The following is a 22083-nucleotide window of genomic DNA, read 5'->3' on the forward strand; positions in this document are numbered from 1 at the left end:
TAATAAAATAATTAATTACTTTTAATTAAAAAGTAATTTTTACTAAATAAAACAATAATGTATCAGTAATTAATTTTTTTTTTTTTTTTGTTTTTGTTTATTGTAATTTTATTTTGAAAAATTAAAATTGTAAGCGTGATAATTAAAGAGAAACAAAAAAAAAAAAAAAACACTGCCAAACACAATTAATAAAAAAAAAAAAATCTAAATTATTTGTTAAAATTTACGTTAATTTTTTTTTAATTTAAAAAACTAAATTTCTAATTACATATGATGATGAAGAAATGATTTTTTTTTTTTTTTTCTACACAATGAATATTGAGACAAAAAAAATAAATAAATTTGTGTAGAAATTAATAAATTAATTGATAATAATATAATAAATAATAAGATTTTTGTAGTCTGGTTTTAATGATTAATATTGTTTTTTTTTTTCTTAATTATTATTTCTTTATCATTGCACTTACTGGTAATTTTAAATGAAATAGGAAAAAATGAAATTACTGCCAGTATCGTATGTAAATATTTCTAATTTTTTTCTAAGTAAATATATAATAGATATATCATATAATTATTCGTTTGTAAACTAAATATCATGTGAGAATTTAAACACAATAAATGAGACATGAATGATCGTAAATATAAAAAAAAAAAAACAAGTAATTTATTTTTGACATTAATGAATGTTTTTATTTAAATTAAAAATTGCATTATTTTATAATTTTAAATATGATGTAATATTTATCTGATTGTTGACGACAACAAGTCACCAAAAATTCGAAAACTAATTGAAGGATTTTCACGAGAAAAATTTCTAAAAAATGATCTTTTATTACAGTGTCCTAGACAAGCGTTCAAAAAAAAAATACATATATATTCAATGGATAGATTCGTCATGGAGTAAATGACCTTGAACCATAGTCATGCAATTCATGGTGATGAAAGCACGTGTCCCAGTTTTGTTGCTTCGAAAAAAAATCATACAGATACATAAAGATGGTCCAGCATGCAATAATTGTTAATTTAATTTTTGTTAAATATATTTTTAATCTAATAAGCCTGTTGGACTTAATTTTGAATATTCAATTATATGGAAAATATTTTGTTTTATGTTCAAAACAACAAATCAATTTGCCCAGAGAAAAAAAATAATTCTCAAATCGTAACTTTTGTAAATATTATATTTTATTTTTCTTTAGAATAAAAACAACCCCCTGCTTGGCAGCGGGGCAAAGAGGGGAACGAGAAATTTAAAACCTTGAAAGAAAGAAAAAAAAAAAAAAAAAAAAACATAATCTTAAAATTCAACCGTAACTGACGAAATAGCAGAGCACAGCAGAGTGAAAATTTCTTTGTTTAGTTTCTTCTGGTAAATCAACGTGTGTAGGTCAACACGTTATGTTAAAAAAAAAATAATAAAAATTTGTTTAAGAAGAAAAAACAAATAGAAAAATAACTGTAAATAAATAATTATAACCAAATTTTATTTGAGATTGATAGTAGTTATTTGAAATAAATAATATGGAAGACAAGAAATACATAACTCAGTTATATGCATCAACACCACGTCCAACAATTAAACGGACACTTGTTAAGATTTTTAAAGAATATTGTTATTATCAAACTGGTCCACCATGTCGTGATGATGGTTCAATGTACGTTTAATAATATTTTTTTGAATATATTTAATTGTTATTTATGTTTATTAAATTTATCTATAATTTTTTTTAGATTTTATGTGTGCAAAGAGAAAACAACGGAAAATATAAAATGCCAAGGACGTGGTTATCTTCATAATAATGTATTTTATGAAATTATTGGACACAATCATCCAATTAATGAAAATGATAATTTGAGACGTTTATTTAAAGATGAAATGTTTGAAGTTTGTTTGATGTTTCCAAATAGATCTGAACGACTTTTATACAACGAAATTATTGAAGAGTAAGTTTACATTATTTTTTAATTATTTATAACAATATTTACTTGATTAAATAATATTTTTAAAGTGCAAGTTAAATATTTAATATCATTAAAAACCATTGAATCATGTAATTGATGAATCTATTAATTTTCAAAATGAATAAACTTGTTATTTTTATTATTTTATATTACTAATAATAGTCAGCTTTATATATTTTTTTGTGCAAAAAAAAAACAATTGAAAAAATTAAAAATTAATCGTCGATGCAAACCCGTGTGGCCATTGTCAATTATCAATTACAAATGTTTTAAATTAAAATTTTCAAAAATAACTATTATTTTAGATTAATAAACATAATAAATTTACGTTTTATTATTTTCGTCATCAGAAGGCACAAAAAATATTTTGACAATGCCAGTAGAAAATATACAAAAAAAAGAAAAAATTATATAAACCTATAATAATTATAAAAAAAAAAAAAAGAAATAATAATTTACCGGAATTCAACACGACAATGATTTAAAATATTTGAATAATTTTATTACAATTGATTTACTTTAAATAATTTTTTCTTTTTTTTTTTTTTTGAAAATTCTATTATTATTATTATTATTTGTATTACATGGCCACCTGCATTGATTTTTTTTTTAATTTAATTTTTAATTTCGGAAAATAATAACATAAAAATTGATTTTATAATCAATTGTTTTATTAATATAGCTAATTTGTCGGTTGATTACTGAGTGCCTCATGTAGTGCTCGTTGTTGATCAGTCGATAGTCCAGCTATGCATAGTTGAAACAATGGTTCGTTTGTTTGTATCTGTCTAACGATATTTAATATACGTATTGTAACTGGATTATCAGTTGGTACTGCATCACGGAAAAATGCTTCAGCAAATATACGTATTAGTGTCGGTATATTTTCATTATTTTGACCTAATACAATTGGATGATTTCCTTGAATTAAATCACACAAATATCCATAAACATGAGGTGATTCTTCTTCATCCTCAATAACTGGTAACCAAGTTAACCTTGAATAAATAAATAAATAAATAAATTAACAAATTAATAAACTAATTATTACAATAATATAAATTAAATATAAAATATTAATTAACAACTTACCAGTGTTGAATCATATCATCTACATTAAGTGCTTTGTTATTATATTTTAATATTTTAGTAACAGCTGATATAGCATTTTCAGTTGGATTAATATTTTCAGCAGCTCTTGATTCTGGTGCATTAATAACTTCAACAAGTCTTGGTACAGCTTCAGCACATGCTTGTGCAAAACCATCACCACCAAATTGTCCAAGTACACCACAACCATATGCAGCAACTTGTCTAACTTCTGGTGATTTATCAGTAATATATTGTATCATTGGACGTAAAAAGAATTCTTGATATTTAATACATGCTGGACCACCATGTTCAATAACATCAGCAAATACACATAATGCCCATTGATGATCAGACCATGATCTTTCTGGTGATAATAATTTAACAAAATGACCACATATTTGATCAAAAAATGGGAAAAATGAATCTTTATGAGTTGAAAATAATGCATGTAATATATCAGCAATTTTACTTAATGCATATATATCTTCATTATCTTCATCAGCTAATTGTTCTTCAACAACTTCATCATAATCTTCATCTTTTCTTTTTTCAAGACGTGCTGCAGCACGTTCAAAATGTTCATTCATTAATTTATCCATAATACGTAATAATTCAGTCATTTGTTGAGGATTTAAACAACCAGCACCAAGTGTTTCAATACATTTTGCAAGTGAATATAAAAGTTCAAGAAGTACATCTGATTCTGGCTCTGAATCAATTGCTTTTAATAATTCTGGACAAATATATGCCCACATACCTTCAACATATTGACCACCTGAAATTAGAATAAAAATTCATCAGTACATTTCAAAGTATTAATTAAAAAAGAAAAATAAATTTTCAATTGTATGTTTGTTGAACAATTCATATTAATAATTAAAGTATCAATATTAAAATAGCCAATAAACTTTTGATAAATAATCAACAATGTTGATACTATTAAAACAATAGTAAAAAACAAAATTAATTAAACAAATTAATCTACCACTGACGTAACGCTATATCAATTAAAAAAACTTTGTATTGCTGACTCGGTCTGTGGTTTATTTTAGTTAATAAATAATGAATAATAATTTACCTTTAATTTTAGCACATTCAAGTAAACAAGGTAAACTTTCAGCAGCAGCTGTTCTAACACCATCATGAAAATAAAATTTCAACATTGGCACCATAAGTCTAACAACTTCTTCAGCATAATCAGCAAAACCTTCTTTTAATTCACGTGCATAACATACAAGCATTTCACAAGCAGATGCTTTATCCTCAAGACCAGCTGTTTTAATTCCAAAATTTTGTTGTTCACCAAGTGATACAAATTGCCAATCAGCATCACCATCAACACCTTCCATATCTTCATTATCCAACAATGCAACTTCTGGTTTCATTGCTGCAGTACGAAGTACTGGACCCATAACCAATGGTAAATATTGTGAAAATTGTTTACCTGTAATTAAATTAAATTTAACAATTATATTTTAATGCAATAAGTAACAAATCATCATCAATTTAAATAAATTTAAAAATGTAAATTCCAATACTATGATCAAAGTCTCAGTACAATGATCAACTCTCTGGAATTTTTAATATAAAATAACAAATAATAACAATTAAAACAATTGTTAATATTAAATTTTATATTTACATTAATCTACCACTGACGTAACGCCTTGATGATTAAATTAAAATCAAAACTGCTGACTCGATCTGTGGTTAGATAATATATAGAAAATAAAAAAAACTTACCAAGTATTTTACATAAACGTGCCCATGCTGATATTAAATAACTTATTTGTGGATCATCATCTGGTAAATCCATACCACCATCTGAATGTGTACTTAATAACATTTCCATAACTTCAGTTGCATCAGTCATAAATTTATCTGGACCAACAGCAAGACCAATAAGACTAACACATTCAATTGTTTTACCTCTTAACATTTTATGTTCTTGTTGATTTGCATTTTGTATAATATATTTTAAACATGGCATTAATCTGTCATAATATGCAACAAATTGTTCTTCACATGTATCAGCAACTGATGCTATTGTCGTAACAACTTGTTCTAAAACAAGTTTTGTACCTTTTGATACTAATTCTTGAAATTTAGCTGTTAATATATTTTGTAATTTTTCCATAATTGCATTTAAATATGGAGTCAATATATTTTTTGGACAATCTTCACTAAAATTAACAAGTGCAGCACCAGCATGTGCTTGTACACGTGGATTAGCATTGTCATCAAGTACCATTAAAAGACCAGGTATAACTTTGTCATGAAATTTTTTTTCAAATATTGGAGCAAAATCAGTTGACATTTGTCCAACAGCATTACAAGTTGCATAACGTACACGTGGATGCTACAAAAAAAAATCAAATAACTTGCATTAAAATCTAAACAACAAGCTATCAATGCAAAAAAAAATAATTAATAATCAATTGTCAATTTCAATACTATGATTAATGCAATTAAACAATACAAAAATCGACTCTCTGAAATTAAAAAATATTAAATGATCAATAATTATTATCAGAACGATAATTCAAACTGAATTTAATATTTAAAAAATTTATCTACCACTGACGTAACGCCTTGATGATAGAATAAAATATAAATCAAAACTGCTGACTCGATCTGTGGTGTATATATTAAAATAATATTTAATTTAAAAAAAAAAAACTTACTGGATCTTGTAAATATTGAATAATTCCTTCCATAATTTGTCCAAGAATAGCTTCCATTTGTTTATGACAACCTTCACCAACAGCTGATATTGCCATAAGTGCAGCATGTCTATATTTCCAATCATTATTATTCAACATTGTTGGTATATTTTGAACAATATGAGGTAACATTGTTTTACCACCAAGACCACATGATAAACGATCTAATGCTGATTCAGCAACAACAGTATTACTATCATTATCATCATCAATAATTTCATCAGATACACTCCATGTTTCATCTTCATCAAGATCAGTCATCATTTTTAATACAAGTGGTACTAATGCAGCAATATATTTACTACCAACTTTTCTAACCATTGCTGGTGCTGTTTCAGATAATGTTACAATAACTTCAAGTGCTAATTGTCTCCATGAATCACCTTTATCTTCATTTGAAAATATTTTCATACACATTTCCATTATTTGTTCAAGTTGTGAACGTAAATATTTTGGTGTTGATTCAGCAAGATCAATTAATACTTTTAATAAAGCTTCATCATCTTCATTTTCAGCTGATTTTATTGTAACTTGTAACATTGGTGGTAATAATTCAACAAAATGTTTTTGTATATTTGATTCTTTTTCATGAATTATTATAAATGCACCAAGTGCTCTAACAGCTTGAAATTGTACCTATAAGAATTAATATAAATTCAAATTAATCATCATTATCAAATGTAGAAAAATTAATGACTATTTAATGAAATGTTTGCTTCGTATCTGTCTGTAAATTATTGCTTGACAATTTACAGTCATCAGAAAGCATTTTTTTTATTGGAAGACTTGGTGATGATAATTGAGTAACTTGATCATTTTCATGTATCAATCTTCCAAGAGTTATGAATCACAAATTTACCTCATAATTTGATGAATCCAATATTGATTGTTGCAACATTTGCTTGATTAGATCAAGATAACTTGCTTGTTGATTACCAAATACACCTGGTACAGATCTAAATAAATATAATCATTAATATTTTGGAGTTGAAATATTTTTTTTTTTTTTTATAAATTATCATTCAATTTAACTCACGTAAATATACGTAGTGCACTTTCTTTAAGTGCTGGTACTGGTCCATTAGCACATTGAAATAAAAATTGTAAAAATTCTGGCCATTGATTATTACCATCATCATCAATTAAATTTCTTGCAACTTCAGCAACAACATCACATATTTTACGTCTGATATTAGTTGATTGTTCATTTTGTACAGACAATAAAATTTGTTCTCTCAATTGTTTTTGTGCTTCAGGTGGTATCTATAATTAAAAAAAATAAAATTAACAAAATGATTATCATTAAATTGAGTATAAAAAAAATCAATTAAAAAAAAACATACCTTGGGATAAAATTCCATAAATTCTGATGAGAATAATCTTCTCAGCAATACAGCAGCCATACTTCGAGCTTCTTCGCTCAAATGTAATGTTGAAATTGCATTTACCAAACATGTTACTTTTTGTTCAATAGCAAGACCCTTATATGCTTCCTGTAAGACAAATAAAAATCATCAATTACCTGACTTGCCTATTAATGAGTCACACACAAAAATCGTGCAAGCTATAAAGATTAAAAAAAATAACCTAAAAAAAAAAAAAAAGATGATCAAACGTGGCTTGGCCTAGATAAATTAATCATCCTATCAACTAATATCATCAGACACACAAAAAAGAAAAAAAAGAATTGATTTATCATTTAAATATCTAATCATTAAAAACATATTAAAAAAAATTGGATTTTTTTAGCCAAAAAAAAACACAAAGAGGGCGCGTGCTTATTGCCACGCGACTCCATTTTAATCGAACTATTTTTTCATGGAAAAAAAAAAGAAGATGGAATTAAAAAAAAAAATTGATGCGTTAATGTAATTACACTTATTGAGTAATAATCTACTTGATAATTGTATCATTGATTTAATAAAATTTATAGTTAATTTAATAAAACGGAATTTGGCCGGTTGATTGGGAAAAAAAAAAAAAAAAAAAATGCCCATGCGGCCCTGACAAACACGACAACGACAACGTGATTAATTAAAAGGCATTTGTCAAATTAAATTAACAAAATATGTTAATATTAATATGTGTAAATATTAATTATATTAATTATTTAATTACCTCAGCAGCTGATCTAATATCGTTGTCTGTACTTAAAAGTGTTGTTAAAAGTTGCTGAAATTGTTCCTGATCTGCCGCCATTGTAGCCGAAATAAAATTGTGAACCACTCTACCGCGCTGATACCGCGCAACTCTCTTCTTTCACTTGATTTTTTGTCTGTGCCTTTTTTTTTTTTTTTCTATTGGGAGAGAATTTTTTTTTTTTTATGTTTCTACACACACACATGTAAATAAATATCACAGATGTGTCATATGAACCAGTGTTGCCAACAACAAAAAACGAAATATAGAAATAAACAAAAAAAAAAAAAAATATGAGTAATTAATTTAAAAAATTTCTAGCATTGTTAGTAGTATAATATAATTGTTATTAATTAGTAAATTATTTTTGTAGTTATATACTACAAATAATATTATTATTATTAACTATAAAATGGATTTACTAATGTAATTTAAGTATAACTTTTAATTACGATTGAATAAAATTTAAGAAATTTTTTGTTACTTAATTTTTGTTATTTAATATAAACAATAAAGTTAATTAATGAATGATATAGAATTTAAAATAGTTTTTTGTTTAGTGATAAATTGAAATATCTAGGGGTATTTCGAACCGTAAAATTAATTTATCTGTTGGTAATGTCAACGTTTGGCTTTTCAACAATTAATAACAAAGGCGCAGCCATCTTGGATTTAAGAAAATTTCACTCAAGGGGTATCTAGCTAATTACCAACTGTTATTTTGTGGATAAGTAGAATTTAGAACAATTATATCAATTTTTAAAATTATAAAAGTTGCAGGGAGTCGTACACCTGGAGTTCACCTGGAGTTCCAGATAAATATAATGTTGAATAGGGTTGAAAGAAAGCTTTTACTCATTAAAAAAAAAAAAAAATACTATGAACCACGTGTTTTTAACCTTTAAATTGTTTTTAAATAAATATTTGGATTTTTGTTAATACAAAAAAAGAGCAGGACTTAACAATATATTTTTCTGTATTAAAAAGATCTCAGGTTCTTAAAAACGTCAACGACAACATTTTTAGTATTTACTCATAATGAGTGCAAAGAGGATATGTATTGAAAAAGCCAAGCAAATCTCTGATGTTGGTGACAAGGATGAAAAAGTTGTCATCAACTCACTGGACTACGACTCATTAGCAAAAATCATCATGTTGCTGCCTATACCAGAAAGAATAGACATGGAAGAAGGTATAAAATATTATTATCAAAATAAAAATTCTTTTTTTTTAAATAAAATATCAATGTTTCTATTAATAATTAACAATTCTACTGATACGTTTAATTCTAGTTTGTATCAAATGGAAAGAGGCATGTCGACTAGCTTGGTATAACATTAAAGAATACAAATGTGAATCGTCAATTGGACGTTCGTATGATAACCGTGTGTTGACACAATCATACCTCCAGGAAATATTATTAAGATGTGGTATTTATTTAAAAAAATTGTCTCTCTCAGATGTTTGCAATTCAAAGATCATGCCATTTATTGGTGATCATTGTAAAAATTTAACAAGCCTTGAATGTAAATTCTCCATCGATTCTTTAAATGATTTTGCTAATGACTTTGTTCAAGCATTTACACATTTGGATAAATTAAAATGCATTAAAATAATAATGATTTCTGATGAACTATATAGTAATCAAACATTTGATCCATTTGAAATAATAAATAGTCTTCCAGCAAAAATTATTCAAATTCATTTAATTTCTCAACGTTGGATATGGCTCACTGAGAGAAATTTTAACTAAAAATTACAAACGTATAAGAAAAAATTACAAAGCGAATAGTAAAAACTGCGTTCCTCCGATTATTTGTAAGAATTATTCGTATATTGATAAATAATTTTTACAATAAAGTTATGTAAAAAATTTGGCCATTGACTATACAAACTAAGCCATAAAATTACATAATTTATTGTAATTTCTCTTAAAAAAATGACTAAATTCACGATACTCACAAGTAAATTCTAGCAGACTGAGAATTTACCCACTACCGGTTTTAGAATTTACTATATTTTATTATAAATTTTATTTAAAAGTTGGACATTTTTTGTGCTAAGTTCGGCAGTTTGTGCTAGATTCACGGAGAACGGCAATCAATTCCCGGCAACATTTTTTCTTTTCTGTTTACACGCTCAAAACTCGAAAACTAATTGATAAATAGAAAAAATTTATTCTTGATAAATTGTTCAGAAATAAATTACCAACAATAAACCTCGCTTAACCCCATACCTAGCTTCAACAGATAAGGCTGTAGAAATGCTTGAAATTACATGACAATTCAATCATTTGTTCAATCAGTCGGCCATCTTTGTATTATTTCTCCCCACAACCAGAATTTTTACAAAGCGATATAGTAAAAAATGTTTAAGTCTATGCTAACTTTTATATGTGTACATGATAAATTTTATTATATGTATTAGAATATTTATTAAATTGTTCAGTATTTTTTATTTGAACTTATAATAATATTTTTATCGTTTCCTCAAAAACATGTATGTGCTTTATTTTAATTAACTCATAACTCATTATCTAAGACATTAATCAAAAAAAGTAATTCTTTATAAATTGTTTAGAATTAAATTCTCAATAATTAACTCCACTCAACCCCATGTCTATCTGCAATAGATAACGATGTACAGAGACTTGAAGTAACATAACAATTTTTTAATATTGTGACATTTTACATAATTTTATTGTAGAATATCATCTCTCGCGGCCAATCCCAGAAATAAAACAAAAATTACAAAGCAGTATAGTAATTTCTATTCAACATGGGTTTTAATTTTTAGTTAAAATTTCTCTCAGTGCTAAAAAAAAAAATTTTCTACAGTAAGTTAACTTCAATAACAACTGTTATTGAATACCACCAGTGACAAACAATACTATATATCAATCGAATAAATACAATAATAATTTAAATAAATTTCTATTATTTTCAGACTTTTAAAAAATTTAAAAATCTTCAAAAATTGACATTGCATGGCTACCGTCTTCTAGACAGCATGATTCTTCAAGAAATAGCAGAAAAAACAACACTTGTTTATCTTAACATTCGACTATATGATATAACCAAAAGCTCTTTTCTATTTGATAAACTTGTTAATTTGGAATATATTAGCTTAATGCTGGGAGTGATCTCTTACGATTCATTTGGACTAAAAAATAAGATTATTACAAAAGTACTCAATACTATTTTATGTACATGCAAAAATCTAAAACATCTTGATATGCAACCTGGTCTTTACGATATAGCTAAAATTCCTCGCAACAAATTGATAAACTTCCAAAACTTGGAATATCTTGGTATTTCTTGTAATATAATGCCTGACTTAGCAAATATAATTGTTGAATACTGCAAAAATTTAAAACACTTGAGATTGCATCATTCATATCCTAATTCGATCATTATAAATGATACTGCTTTAAAAAAGTTAACAGAGTTGGAAAATCTTGAATGTTTAATGTTGGATGTTCTGATTGAGCTTCATGAAGAATCAATAATTGCTATTTCAAACAATTGTAAAAAACTTAAACGTTTAGAGATTCCTTATTGCAATATAGTATCATCTATTGATGGTGAGCCACTTTTATCTTCATCTGTTCTTTATGAGTTATCAAAATTACAATATCTTGAACATCTAAGCTTGCGTTATACAATAAGCCTGAAAGATAGTACAATTATTGCAATTGCTAATAATTGTAAAAACCTGAGAAGTTTAAATATTGAAAGTTGCAATGCTATTACTGAAACAGCTCTTGTTGCTTTAACAAACTTGAAAAATTTACAAAATCTTAATGTAAGAGATCTTGATATAATTACAGACGACAGCTTTCTTATCAAATTAAAAGGACTAAAAGAATTGGATTGTTCTTATTGTCGAAAACTTACTAATTCCGGTATTATTCAATTTATAAAAAATAACCCAGATCTTGAAAAAATTCATTTCTTGGGAATAGGAAATAATATTACAATTGACTTGGTTATTGGTGCTGATCAGGCAACTAAAAATCGTACAAATGGTATCATTTTACACCTAATAATAAGTCAATCGGCAATGAAACCATCTTCTACTAAGCCAATAATTGAATCTCCCTGGCTGGTTGTTAAATATTCAATATTTTAATTATATATTATAGTATACCTTTTTTGATTAATTATTAAAAACACATACAAAATACGTTACCAAGTCAATGGTATTGTGAAGACATTGTAAAAAACATTTTTTTTATTATTACTTTAAATCATAAAAATTTAAATGTCATTGTCAATTATCAACAATGACTCATTGTTAATAATTTTGTGAAACGAAGTTAAAAAATTAATTATACTTTCGTAAATAATTTTATTGTATGAAACAATTATTTTTACTTTTAATCGTACATATGTCATGACAGCTTTGATGATATTCAAGACAAAGTCAAAGTCAAACAATTTTAAGAAGAAAAAAACATTATTTTTAAATTTTTTTTATTGTCAACATTTTAATTGTTTAATTAAATGTATTTTTAATTGATTTTTTTTAATTGATCATGATATATAGTTTTACATTATTTTTGTGCAAATTAGTTTTAAAAAAATATGGAAATGGTTAAAATTATATTTCAATTAATAAATATTCCATTAAATAATATTGTTTATTTGTAAATTTATATTTTATGAATAAAAAAACTTAAAGAGAGATAAATAAGATAATTTTTTTTTATAGTGATTTTATTGTTTAAATAAATTATAAGCTGAATTAATTATGGAAATTAATGTGATGAATAATTTTAGGTATAAATTAATAGTTATAATCTTTTAATTAATAACTAAGATTTTTTTTTTTTTTTTGTTCATAATAATTGTTCTACACCTACAGTTAATTTGATTTCTAAAACATTTTTTTTTTTCAACAGCTGTATTTTACAAAAGGTAGAATTTTACTTATCGACAATGACGAATTTTTAAGAAAATTATAAAAGCTGAAGGGACCTGTTCACTTGGAGTTCCAGGTAAAGATTATATGCTGAAGTTGGCTGAGAGAATTTTAGAAAGCTATTGTGTATTAAAAAAAAAAAAAAAAAACTGTGACCCACGTGTTTTTAACCTTTAAGATGTTTTTAGATAAATATTTAGATTTTTGTTAATAAAAAAAAAGAGCAATAATAATCAACAACATATTTTTCTGTATTAAAAAGATCCCAGGTTCTTAAAAACGTTAACGACAGCATTTTTAGTATTCACTCATAATGAGTGCAAAGAGGATATGTATTGAAAAAGACCGACAAACCTCTGATGTTGGTGACAAGAATTCAAAAGTCGTCATCAACTCACTGGACTACGACTCATTAGCAAAAATAATCATGTTGTTGCCAATACCAGAAAGGATCGACATGGAAAAAGGTGAATATTAATATCAAAAGAAAGTTTTTTTATTGATAAAATATCAATGTTTGTATTATTAATTTTTAAGTTTGATATGTTTTATTCTAGTTTGTACCAAATGGAAAGAGGCATGTCAACTAGCTTGGTATGACATTAAAAAATACAAATGTAAATCATCAACTGGACGTTGTTATAATAACTGTTTCTTGACACAATCATACCTTGAGGAGATATTATTAAGATGTGGTAGATATTTGAAGGAATTATCTCTCTCAGATGTTTGTAATTCGAGTATTATGCCATTTGTTGGTAATCACTGTAAAAATTTAACAAGTCTTGAATGTGAATTTGACAACAAGTCGTTGACTGATTATGCTGATGACTTTGTTCGAGCATTTACACTGTTGGATAAATTAAAATGCATTAAAATAATAACGATTGATGATGACTCGTATGATGGAACAGTTGATCTACATACAATAATTGATAGTCTTCCAGAAGAAATTAATCAAATTCATATAATTTCACCTGAAACTTATCGTTATAGACGCCCACAAAAAAAAATTTCGTTAGTAAGTTGTTATTGAATACCAACTAGTATTGTGTTTATCACCAGTGACAAACAATATCTTATATCAATCGAAAAAATACAATAATAATATAAATAAATTTCTGTTATTTTCAGAATTTGAAAAAATTTAAAAATCTTCAAGAACTGATATTAAATGCCTGCTATTTTTTAGAAGACATAATTTTCCAAGAAATAGCAGAAAAAACAACACTCATTCATCTTGACATTCCACTCCATGTAATACCAGAAAAGTTTTGTCTGTTTGATAAACTTGTCAATTTAGAATATATTAACCTAACGCCAACCATGTACTTTGCTACTTCATTTGAACTGGAGGATAACTCCTCTCCAAAAGTACTCAATACTATTTTTTGTACATGCAAAAATCTGCAATATCTTAATATGCCAACTGCTCTTCACGATATAGCTGACATTCCTCACAAAAAATGGATAAAATTACAAAACTTAATATTTCTTGGTATTTCTTGTAATATAATGCCGGACTTAGCGAATGCAATTGTTGAATATTGCAAGAATTTAAAACATTTGAAGATAAATAATCCTGATGGCTTGATGGATGAAACTGCTTTGAAGAAGCTAACAGAGCTAAAAAATCTTGAAAGTTTGACATTGCTTCCTCGCATTAAGCTCAATACAGAATCAATAATTGCAATTTCAAACAATTGTAAAAAACTTAGCCATTTAATAATTCCTGGTAAACTTTTAGAACCATCTACTGAAAGTGAGCCACTTTCTTCTCCATCTGTTCTTGATGAGTTATCAAAATTGAAAAATCTTGAACATCTATATTTGTGTGGGACATTACATCTTAAAGATAGTACAATTATTGCGATTGCTAATAATTGTAAAAACCTGAGTTTTTTAGGAATTGAAAAGTGCACAGCTGTTACCGAAACAGCTTTTGTTGCTATAACGAACTTGAAAAATTTACAAAAACTAGACGTCACTTCCCTTAATATTACAGACGACTTTATTATCAAACTAAAAGGCTTAAAATTATTGGAATGTTCTCATTGCCGTGAACTTACTAATGCTGGTATTATTCAATTTATAAAAAATAACCCAGATCTTGAAAAAATTGATGTCAGCGGTATAAATAATATTACAACTGACTTGATTATTGCTGCTGATCAGGCCACTAAAAATCGTACAAATGGTATCATTTTACACTTAACAATAAGTGATCCGTCAATAAGACCACTTTCAACTAAGCCAACAATTGAATCTCAACGGTTGGTTGTTAAATATTTATAATTATATAAATTAGTATATATATGGATAATATTACAGTCGACTTGATTATTGCTGCTTGATTTACACCTAACAATGAGTGATCCGTTAAAAAGGGCAATCTTTTACCTGTCTAATAATTAAACCTTAATGTTTGATTGTTAGATAGGTATATAAAGACTGTCCCATTTCAATCCATAAATTGATTTTTTTTCAAGAATATGTCTTCAATTTAGAAATGATTCGTGCAAAAGCTGTAGGATTCGTAAGGGATAATTAAATTTATCGCATACCTTTTTTTAATTTAATATACCTATACATATTACTTGGAATCATAAAAATTTAATTGTCAATGTTTATAATTTTGTAAAATAAAGTTAAAAAATTAATTAATAATTATACTTTCGTAAATAATTTTATTGTATGAAACAATTATTTTTATCTTCAATCGTATATATGTCATGACAACTTTGATGATATTCAAGTGGCTTAAAAAAATGTTTTATATTTTTTCAATTATTTTTCAAATTCTCACGGAGATTTTTTTGCATATATTATAATTCTCCAAAAAATTTATTTATCGATTGAAAAAAAAAAAGTATAATATCACGACGAAAAATCAAATATTGTAGATCAAAAATAATAAATATTTTTATTCGTGTTATTATCTGTTATTATTCATTGAGTATCTCAGTTGAAAAATAAATACAAGAAGATCAAATATCAGTAAAGTTATTTGATGTAATTAATTAATGATGATTGATATTGCAATATTGCAATCAATTAAATCATCTAGGGGCATTTCGAACCTTGATATTAAATTTCTCAGTTGATAATGTCAACGATTGTCTATTCAACAAAAAAATAAATATAAATAAATAAATAACCTATATATATTATTATGCAAATTGCAAAATAAGAAATACAAATTGTGAATTTTTTAAAATATATATAATCACCCGTTTGTATAATTTAATATAACAAGTATTATCATAAAAAAAAAAAAGAATGAATAAATTGACGAAAAATTTTTTAAATTTATTTATTTACACATAAATCACACATATTCGATATTTCGTCTAATAACATCAATTGAATGTTTACTGAAAAAGTTGGCTATGTCTTAATATTCAATTTTAAAAAAAATATAAAAATATTTAAAAAATTTTGTTTTTGAATTATTTCTTCACACATAAAAACACATAATTCGCACAAAATTTTGAAGACAATTGCATCGAGATCCGATGATTATTTTGTCTAGCTTAATATTTGAATTTAAAAAAATATAAAATTAAAAAATTTTCTTTCAAATTTATTTCTACACACATAAAAAACACATAATTCGCACAAAATTTTAAGCCCAATTGCATCGAGATCCGATGATTATTGAAAAAGTTGTGCTAGCTTAATATTTGAATTTTTTAAAAATATGTAAAAATAAAAAAAAAAATTTCTTTTAAATTTATTTCTTCACACATAAAAAACACATAATTTGCACAAAATTTTAAGCCCAATTGCATCGAGATCCGATGATTATTAAAAAAGTTGTGCTAGCTTAATATGTCAACTTTAAAAAAAAAAAAAAAAAAAACATACTGTGACCCACGTGTTTTTAACCTTATAATTATTTTTAATCAAAAACTTGGATTTTCATTGATAAAAAAAAAAAAAAGAGCAGGACTTAACAACATATTTTTCTGTATTAAAAAAACCCAGGCTCTTAAAAACGTCAACGACAGTATTTTTAGTATTTACTCATATAATGAGTGCAAAAAGAATATGTATTGATAAAGGCACACAAACCTTAGATGTTGGTGACAAGAATGAAAAAGTTGTCATTAATTCACTGGATTACGACTCATCAAAATAAAGTTTTTTTTTTTGAAAATAAAATATCAATGTTTCTATTATTAATTTTTTATGTTTTATTCTACAGTTTGTACCAAATGGAAAGAAGCATGTCAACTTGCTTGGTATAACATTAAAGAATACAAATGTAAATCATTAATTGGACGTTCTTATGATGACCGTTTGTTGACACAATCATACCTCAAGAAAATTTTATTAAGATGTGGTACTTATCTAAAACAGTTGTCTCTCTCAGATGTTTGTGATTTTACTATCATGCCATTTGTTGGCGATCACTGTAAAAATTTAACAAGCCTTGAATGTAAATTCTCCATCGATTCTTTAGATTATTTTGCTGATGACTTTATTCAAGCATTTACACAGTTGAATAAATTAAAATGCATTAAAATAATAATGATTAATGATGATCCGTATGATATACTATTTGATCTATTTGGAATAGTTAATAGTCTTCCAGATGAGATTAATCAAATTCATTTAATTTCTGAGTGTTGGATACGCCCACAAAAAATAGCTTCTATGGTAAATTGTTATTGAATATCACTATCAATTGTTATTTATCACTATAGTGATAAACAGCACTTTATCAATCGAATAAATACAATAATAATTTGAATAAATTTCTATTATTTTCAGACTTTTAAAAAATTTAAATATCTTCGAGAATTGACATTGCCTGGCTGCCGTTTTTTAGGCAGCATAATTCTTCAAGAAATAGCAGAAATAACATCACTTGTTTATCTTAGCATTCGACTACATGCAGATATACCCGAAAGGTTTTTTCTATTTGATAAACTTGTTAATTTGGAATATATTAATCTTACGCTGCCGGCCATGAATAACTTTTCTACAAAAGTACTCATTAGTATTTTTTGTACATGTAAAAATCTGAAACATCTTGATATTCCACGTGGTCCTTATGATGTAGCTGAAATTCCTGTCGAGAAATGGATAAACTTTCAAAACTTGGAATGTCTTGGTATTACTTGTAATATAATGCTCGACTTAGCAAATACAATTGTTGAATATTGCAAGAATTTAAAACATTTGAGAATACATTTTCCTCATGACTCTTTAAATGATACATATCATTGTACTGCTTTAAAAAAGTTAACAGAGCTGGAAAATCTTGAAAGTTTGCTATTGCTTTCTTGCATGAGGCTCAGTGAGGACTCGATAATTGCAATTTCAAACAATTGTAAAAAACTTAAACGTTTAGAAATTCCTTATTGTTGCATAGTATCATCTATTGATGGTGAGCCACTTTCTTCTCCATCTGTTCTCGATCAGTTATCAAAATTGCAATATCTTGAACATCTTAATTTACGTAAATTAAATTACCTATATGTAAGGGAATGGATCTTGAAGATAGTACAATTATTGCTATTGCTAATAATTGTAAAAACCTAAAAAGTTTAGATATTGGATATTGCAGCGCTATTACTGAAACAGCTCTTGTTGCTTTAACAAACTTGAAAAATTTACAAAAACTTGAGATACATTCTCTTAATATTACAGACGACTTTATTATCAAATTAAAAGGCTTAAAAGAATTGAAATGTTCTTATTGCCAGAAACTTACTAATGCTGGTATTATTCAATTTATAAACAATAACCCAGACCTAGAAAAATTCCAAGCCGTAAGAATAGGTAATATTACAATTGACTTGGTTATTGCTGCTGATCAGGCAACTAAAAAACGTACAAATGGTATCATTTTCGACCTATTAATGAGTCGATCAGTAATGAGACCATGTTCTACTGGATGACGGTGTTTGAAAAGAAATTTGTTGCAGATTGTGGTGGCAGGACTCTGGACTGTATCTATATTTATATACATTACAAAGTCATATATCTTGATTTTAAATTTTTTTTTAATTTTTATTAATTTTTTCTTTCCAGCTAATGGAGAAATACAAGGCTTACTTCGATGCAAGAAACAACCATATCCTGATGCAACTATAATAGTCATGGATTTTCCGAAAAATGGAACGAGAGTAAGTGGCCGTATGTGCTCAGGTTGCCTTAAAATATACCATCAAATCAATGATGCCAAGCTTTCGGCAAATCCAAAAAGCTGTGAGGATTTTTTAAAAGAGCCACTCAACGCGAAAAAAAATTAAACTTATATACAATACAACTTATGTTATACCAATACTTATTTCATTAATTAAACTATTTATTTCACAATAAATTGTATACAAAAAAAAATGGCGCTGAAATTGGCGTCTAAGCTAGCGTCTCGAATCTCCTGATCCAGGGATGATTCGGGTTCCAAGGTCCCAACATGAATAAATAATTAAAAATGATATGAAATTTAATAAAATTTATTAGAAATTATTAATTAAGTATTAATATACCCCAAAGAAGTCACAAATATGAAAAAACAACCCTCTGGAATAAGTTACATCGTATTTAAAGAGAACAAATTCAAGGGTTGTTGGCTAAATAATTTTTTTGTCTATGATGGAGTTAAGCCATCCTCGTAATTTTTTTTTTATTGAATTTTTTAGGGTGTAAGCTAATTAAGAAAAATAAATGGGAATTTTTGAAATGGTTAAAAGGGGGTAGGGGGTGGATTAAAACTATTTTTATTTTTTTTGTCTATGATAGGGTTGAGCCATCCTCGTAATTTTTTTTTTATTCAATTTTCTAGGATCAAAGCTAGTTTAAGAAAAAAAATGGGAATTTTTGAAATGGTCAAAAGGGGGTAGGGGGTGGATTAAAACTATTTTTATTTTTTTTGTCTATGATAGGGTTGAGCCATCCTCGTAATTTTTTTTTTATTCAATTTTCTAGGATCAAAGCTATTTTAGGAGAAAAAATGGGAATTTTTGAAATGGTCAAAACGGGCTAGGGGGTGGATTTTAATTGTTTTTATTTTTTTTAATATCAGAAGCTGACACCCGTAGTTAAAAAGATGGTAGTGTATTTAAAAATAATACATTTTGTTATATAAACACTGGTGTTTTCGATTTTATGCTCAATAAAATGTACCACAACTTAAGTAGCGCGAGTGAAACTTTCTCAATTTTCCAAGATGGCCGAGCCTTTGTTATTTATGTTCATATTTATATTTTTGCACTGATAATTGTTTAAAAATTATAATATTGGTTTTTAAATTAAAACAGGCACATTTATTGAAAAAAATAAAAAATAATTTTTTTAAGCAACTTGAAAATCATTAAATCTAGCATGACATATGTACGATTAAAAATAAAAATAATTATTCCATACAAAAAATTTTTTAATAATTATTTTTAATTTTTTGAATTATATTTGAAAAAGTATATAATTAATTTCTGACCTTATTATTTAAAATTATTGACATTTAAATTTTTATGGTTCCAAGTAATAATAATATAATGTTTTTTTACAATGCCTTTACAATATCATTGACTTGGTAACATATTTTGTATGTGTTTTTGATATTAAATTATAAAAAGGTATACTAACATATAATATTTATAAATACTTAACAACTAACCATTAAGATTTCAATTATATATTTATAATTTTTTGAATTTATATTTAAGAAAGTATATAATTAATTTTTGACCTTGTTATATAAATTTATTAACATTTGAATTTTTGTGATTCCAAGTAATAATAATATACCTAATGTTTTTTTACAGTTTCTTCACAATATCATTAACTTGGTAATACGTTAACGTATTTTGTATGTGTTTTTAAGAATAAATTATGAAAAGGTATACTTATATATAATTAATAATATTTAACAACCAACCATTGTGATTTAATTGTTGGCCTAGTTAAAAATGGTCTCATTGACAGATCATTTATTGTTAAGTGTAAAATAATACTATTTGTACGATTTCTAGTTGCATGGTCAGCACCAATAACCAAGTCGATTGTAATATTTTTTATAAGACTGACATCAATCTTTTCAAGATCTGAATTATTTTTTATAAATTGAATAATACCAGCATCAGTAAGTTTCTTGCATTCATTACAATTCAATTCTTTCAATCCTTTCAATTTCATAAGGAAGCTGTCTGTAATTATATCAAGACAACCTACATTAAGTTTTTGTAAATTTTTCAAGTTTGTTAAAGCATCGAGAGCTGTTTCAGTAATAGTGTTGCAACCTTCAATATCTAAACTTTTTAGGTTTTTACAATTATTGGCAATAGCAATAATTGTACTATCTCTAAGATTTTCTAGAAAAGACAAGTTGAGATGTTCAAGGCATTGTAATTTTGATAACTCATCAAGAACAGATGGAGAAGAAAGTGGCTCACCATCAATAGATGATACTATCATGCATTCAGCAATTTCTAAACGTTTAAAATTTTTACAATTGTTGGAAATTGCGATAATTGATTCCTCATGGAGACCAAACACATAGTCCAATATTAAACATTCAAGATTTTTCAACTCTGTTAATTTTTTTAAAGCTGTATTATTTATAACTGTGTAATTATAACTATGTATCTTCAAGTGTTTTAAATTCTTACAATATTCAACGATTGTATTTGCTAAGTCAGGCATCATGTTACATTCAATAACAAGATGTTGTAAATTTTGAAAGTTTATCCATTTTTGAAGAGGAATTTTAGCTACATCATAACGACCAGTTGGAATATCAAGATGTTTTAGATTTTTGCACGTACAAAAAATAGTTTCAAGTACTTCTGTAGAAAGGTTGAACACATCACATTCAATACCCATCGTTAAGTCGATATACTCCAAATTAACGAGTTTATTAAATAGAAAAAGGTTTGTGTGTATATTATAGAGTCCAATGTCAAGATGAACAAGTGTTGTTATGTCTGCTATTTCTTGAAGGTTTATGTTGTCTAAACAAAGGCCAACTAATGTTAATTTTTGAAGATTTCTGAATCTTTGTAGACTCTAAAAATAATAAATTAAATTTATTTAAATAATTTGTATTCAATTGATAGTATTGTTTGTCACTAGTGATACATATAAATAACAAGTTAATATTTAATAACAACTTACTATGGAAATATCTAGTTGCCGGTAACACACAGGTTTAGAAAATAAATGAATTTCATTAATTTCTTCGGGAAGACTATCAGTTATTGCAGGGAGATTGATAATCTTACTCGAGCAGTTGTGA

At 26.1% G+C, this 22083-nt stretch overlaps 4 protein-coding genes and 1 non-coding gene across 5 annotated transcripts; 3 read left to right on the plus strand and 2 right to left on the minus strand.

Moving 5' to 3' along the window:
- The first annotated feature begins 1118 nt into the window (after positions 1-1118).
- On the plus strand, positions 1119-1948 carry LOC122847945. Its single transcript, XM_044145803.1, has 2 exons — positions 1119-1655; positions 1732-1948. Exons 1-2 carry the CDS (start codon positions 1522-1524, stop codon positions 1946-1948), a joined length of 351 nt encoding a protein of 116 aa, XP_044001738.1. The 5' UTR covers positions 1119-1521.
- A 233-nt stretch (positions 1949-2181) lies between these two features.
- LOC122847644 (importin-5) lies at positions 2182-8088 on the minus strand. The gene is made up of 9 exons (XM_044145449.1): positions 7896-8088; positions 7121-7270; positions 6814-7040; positions 6637-6733; positions 5739-6413; positions 4798-5413; positions 4133-4498; positions 3055-3829; positions 2182-2960 (listed from the first exon to the last, which is right to left on the minus strand). The coding sequence occupies exons 1-9, from the start codon at positions 7974-7976 to the stop codon at positions 2645-2647; spliced, it is 3303 nt and encodes a 1100-aa protein (XP_044001384.1). The 5' UTR covers positions 7977-8088; the 3' UTR covers positions 2182-2644.
- LOC122847976 lies at positions 6484-6613 on the minus strand. The gene has a single exon (XR_006373430.1).
- A 549-nt stretch (positions 8089-8637) lies between the features above and the next one.
- On the plus strand, positions 8638-12882 carry LOC122847946 (F-box/LRR-repeat protein 3-like). The gene is made up of 4 exons (XM_044145804.1): positions 8638-9108; positions 9209-9492; positions 11355-11720; positions 12820-12882. Exons 1-4 carry the CDS (start codon positions 8955-8957, stop codon positions 12880-12882), a joined length of 867 nt encoding a protein of 288 aa, XP_044001739.1. The 5' UTR covers positions 8638-8954.
- A 702-nt stretch (positions 12883-13584) lies between these two features.
- Positions 13585-19504, plus strand: LOC122847321. Its single transcript, XM_044148893.1, has 8 exons — positions 13585-13856; positions 14558-14916; positions 17047-17280; positions 17422-17501; positions 17616-18306; positions 18348-18629; positions 18882-18976; positions 19493-19504. The coding sequence occupies exons 1-8, from the start codon at positions 13585-13587 to the stop codon at positions 19502-19504; spliced, it is 2025 nt and encodes a 674-aa protein (XP_044004828.1).
- Positions 19505-22083: the final 2579 nt, after the last annotated feature.

The sequence above is a fragment of the Aphidius gifuensis genome, linkage group LG1 (assembly GCF_014905175.1).
Source record: "Aphidius gifuensis isolate YNYX2018 linkage group LG1, ASM1490517v1, whole genome shotgun sequence".
Classification (NCBI taxonomy): domain Eukaryota; kingdom Metazoa; phylum Arthropoda; class Insecta; order Hymenoptera; family Braconidae; genus Aphidius; species Aphidius gifuensis.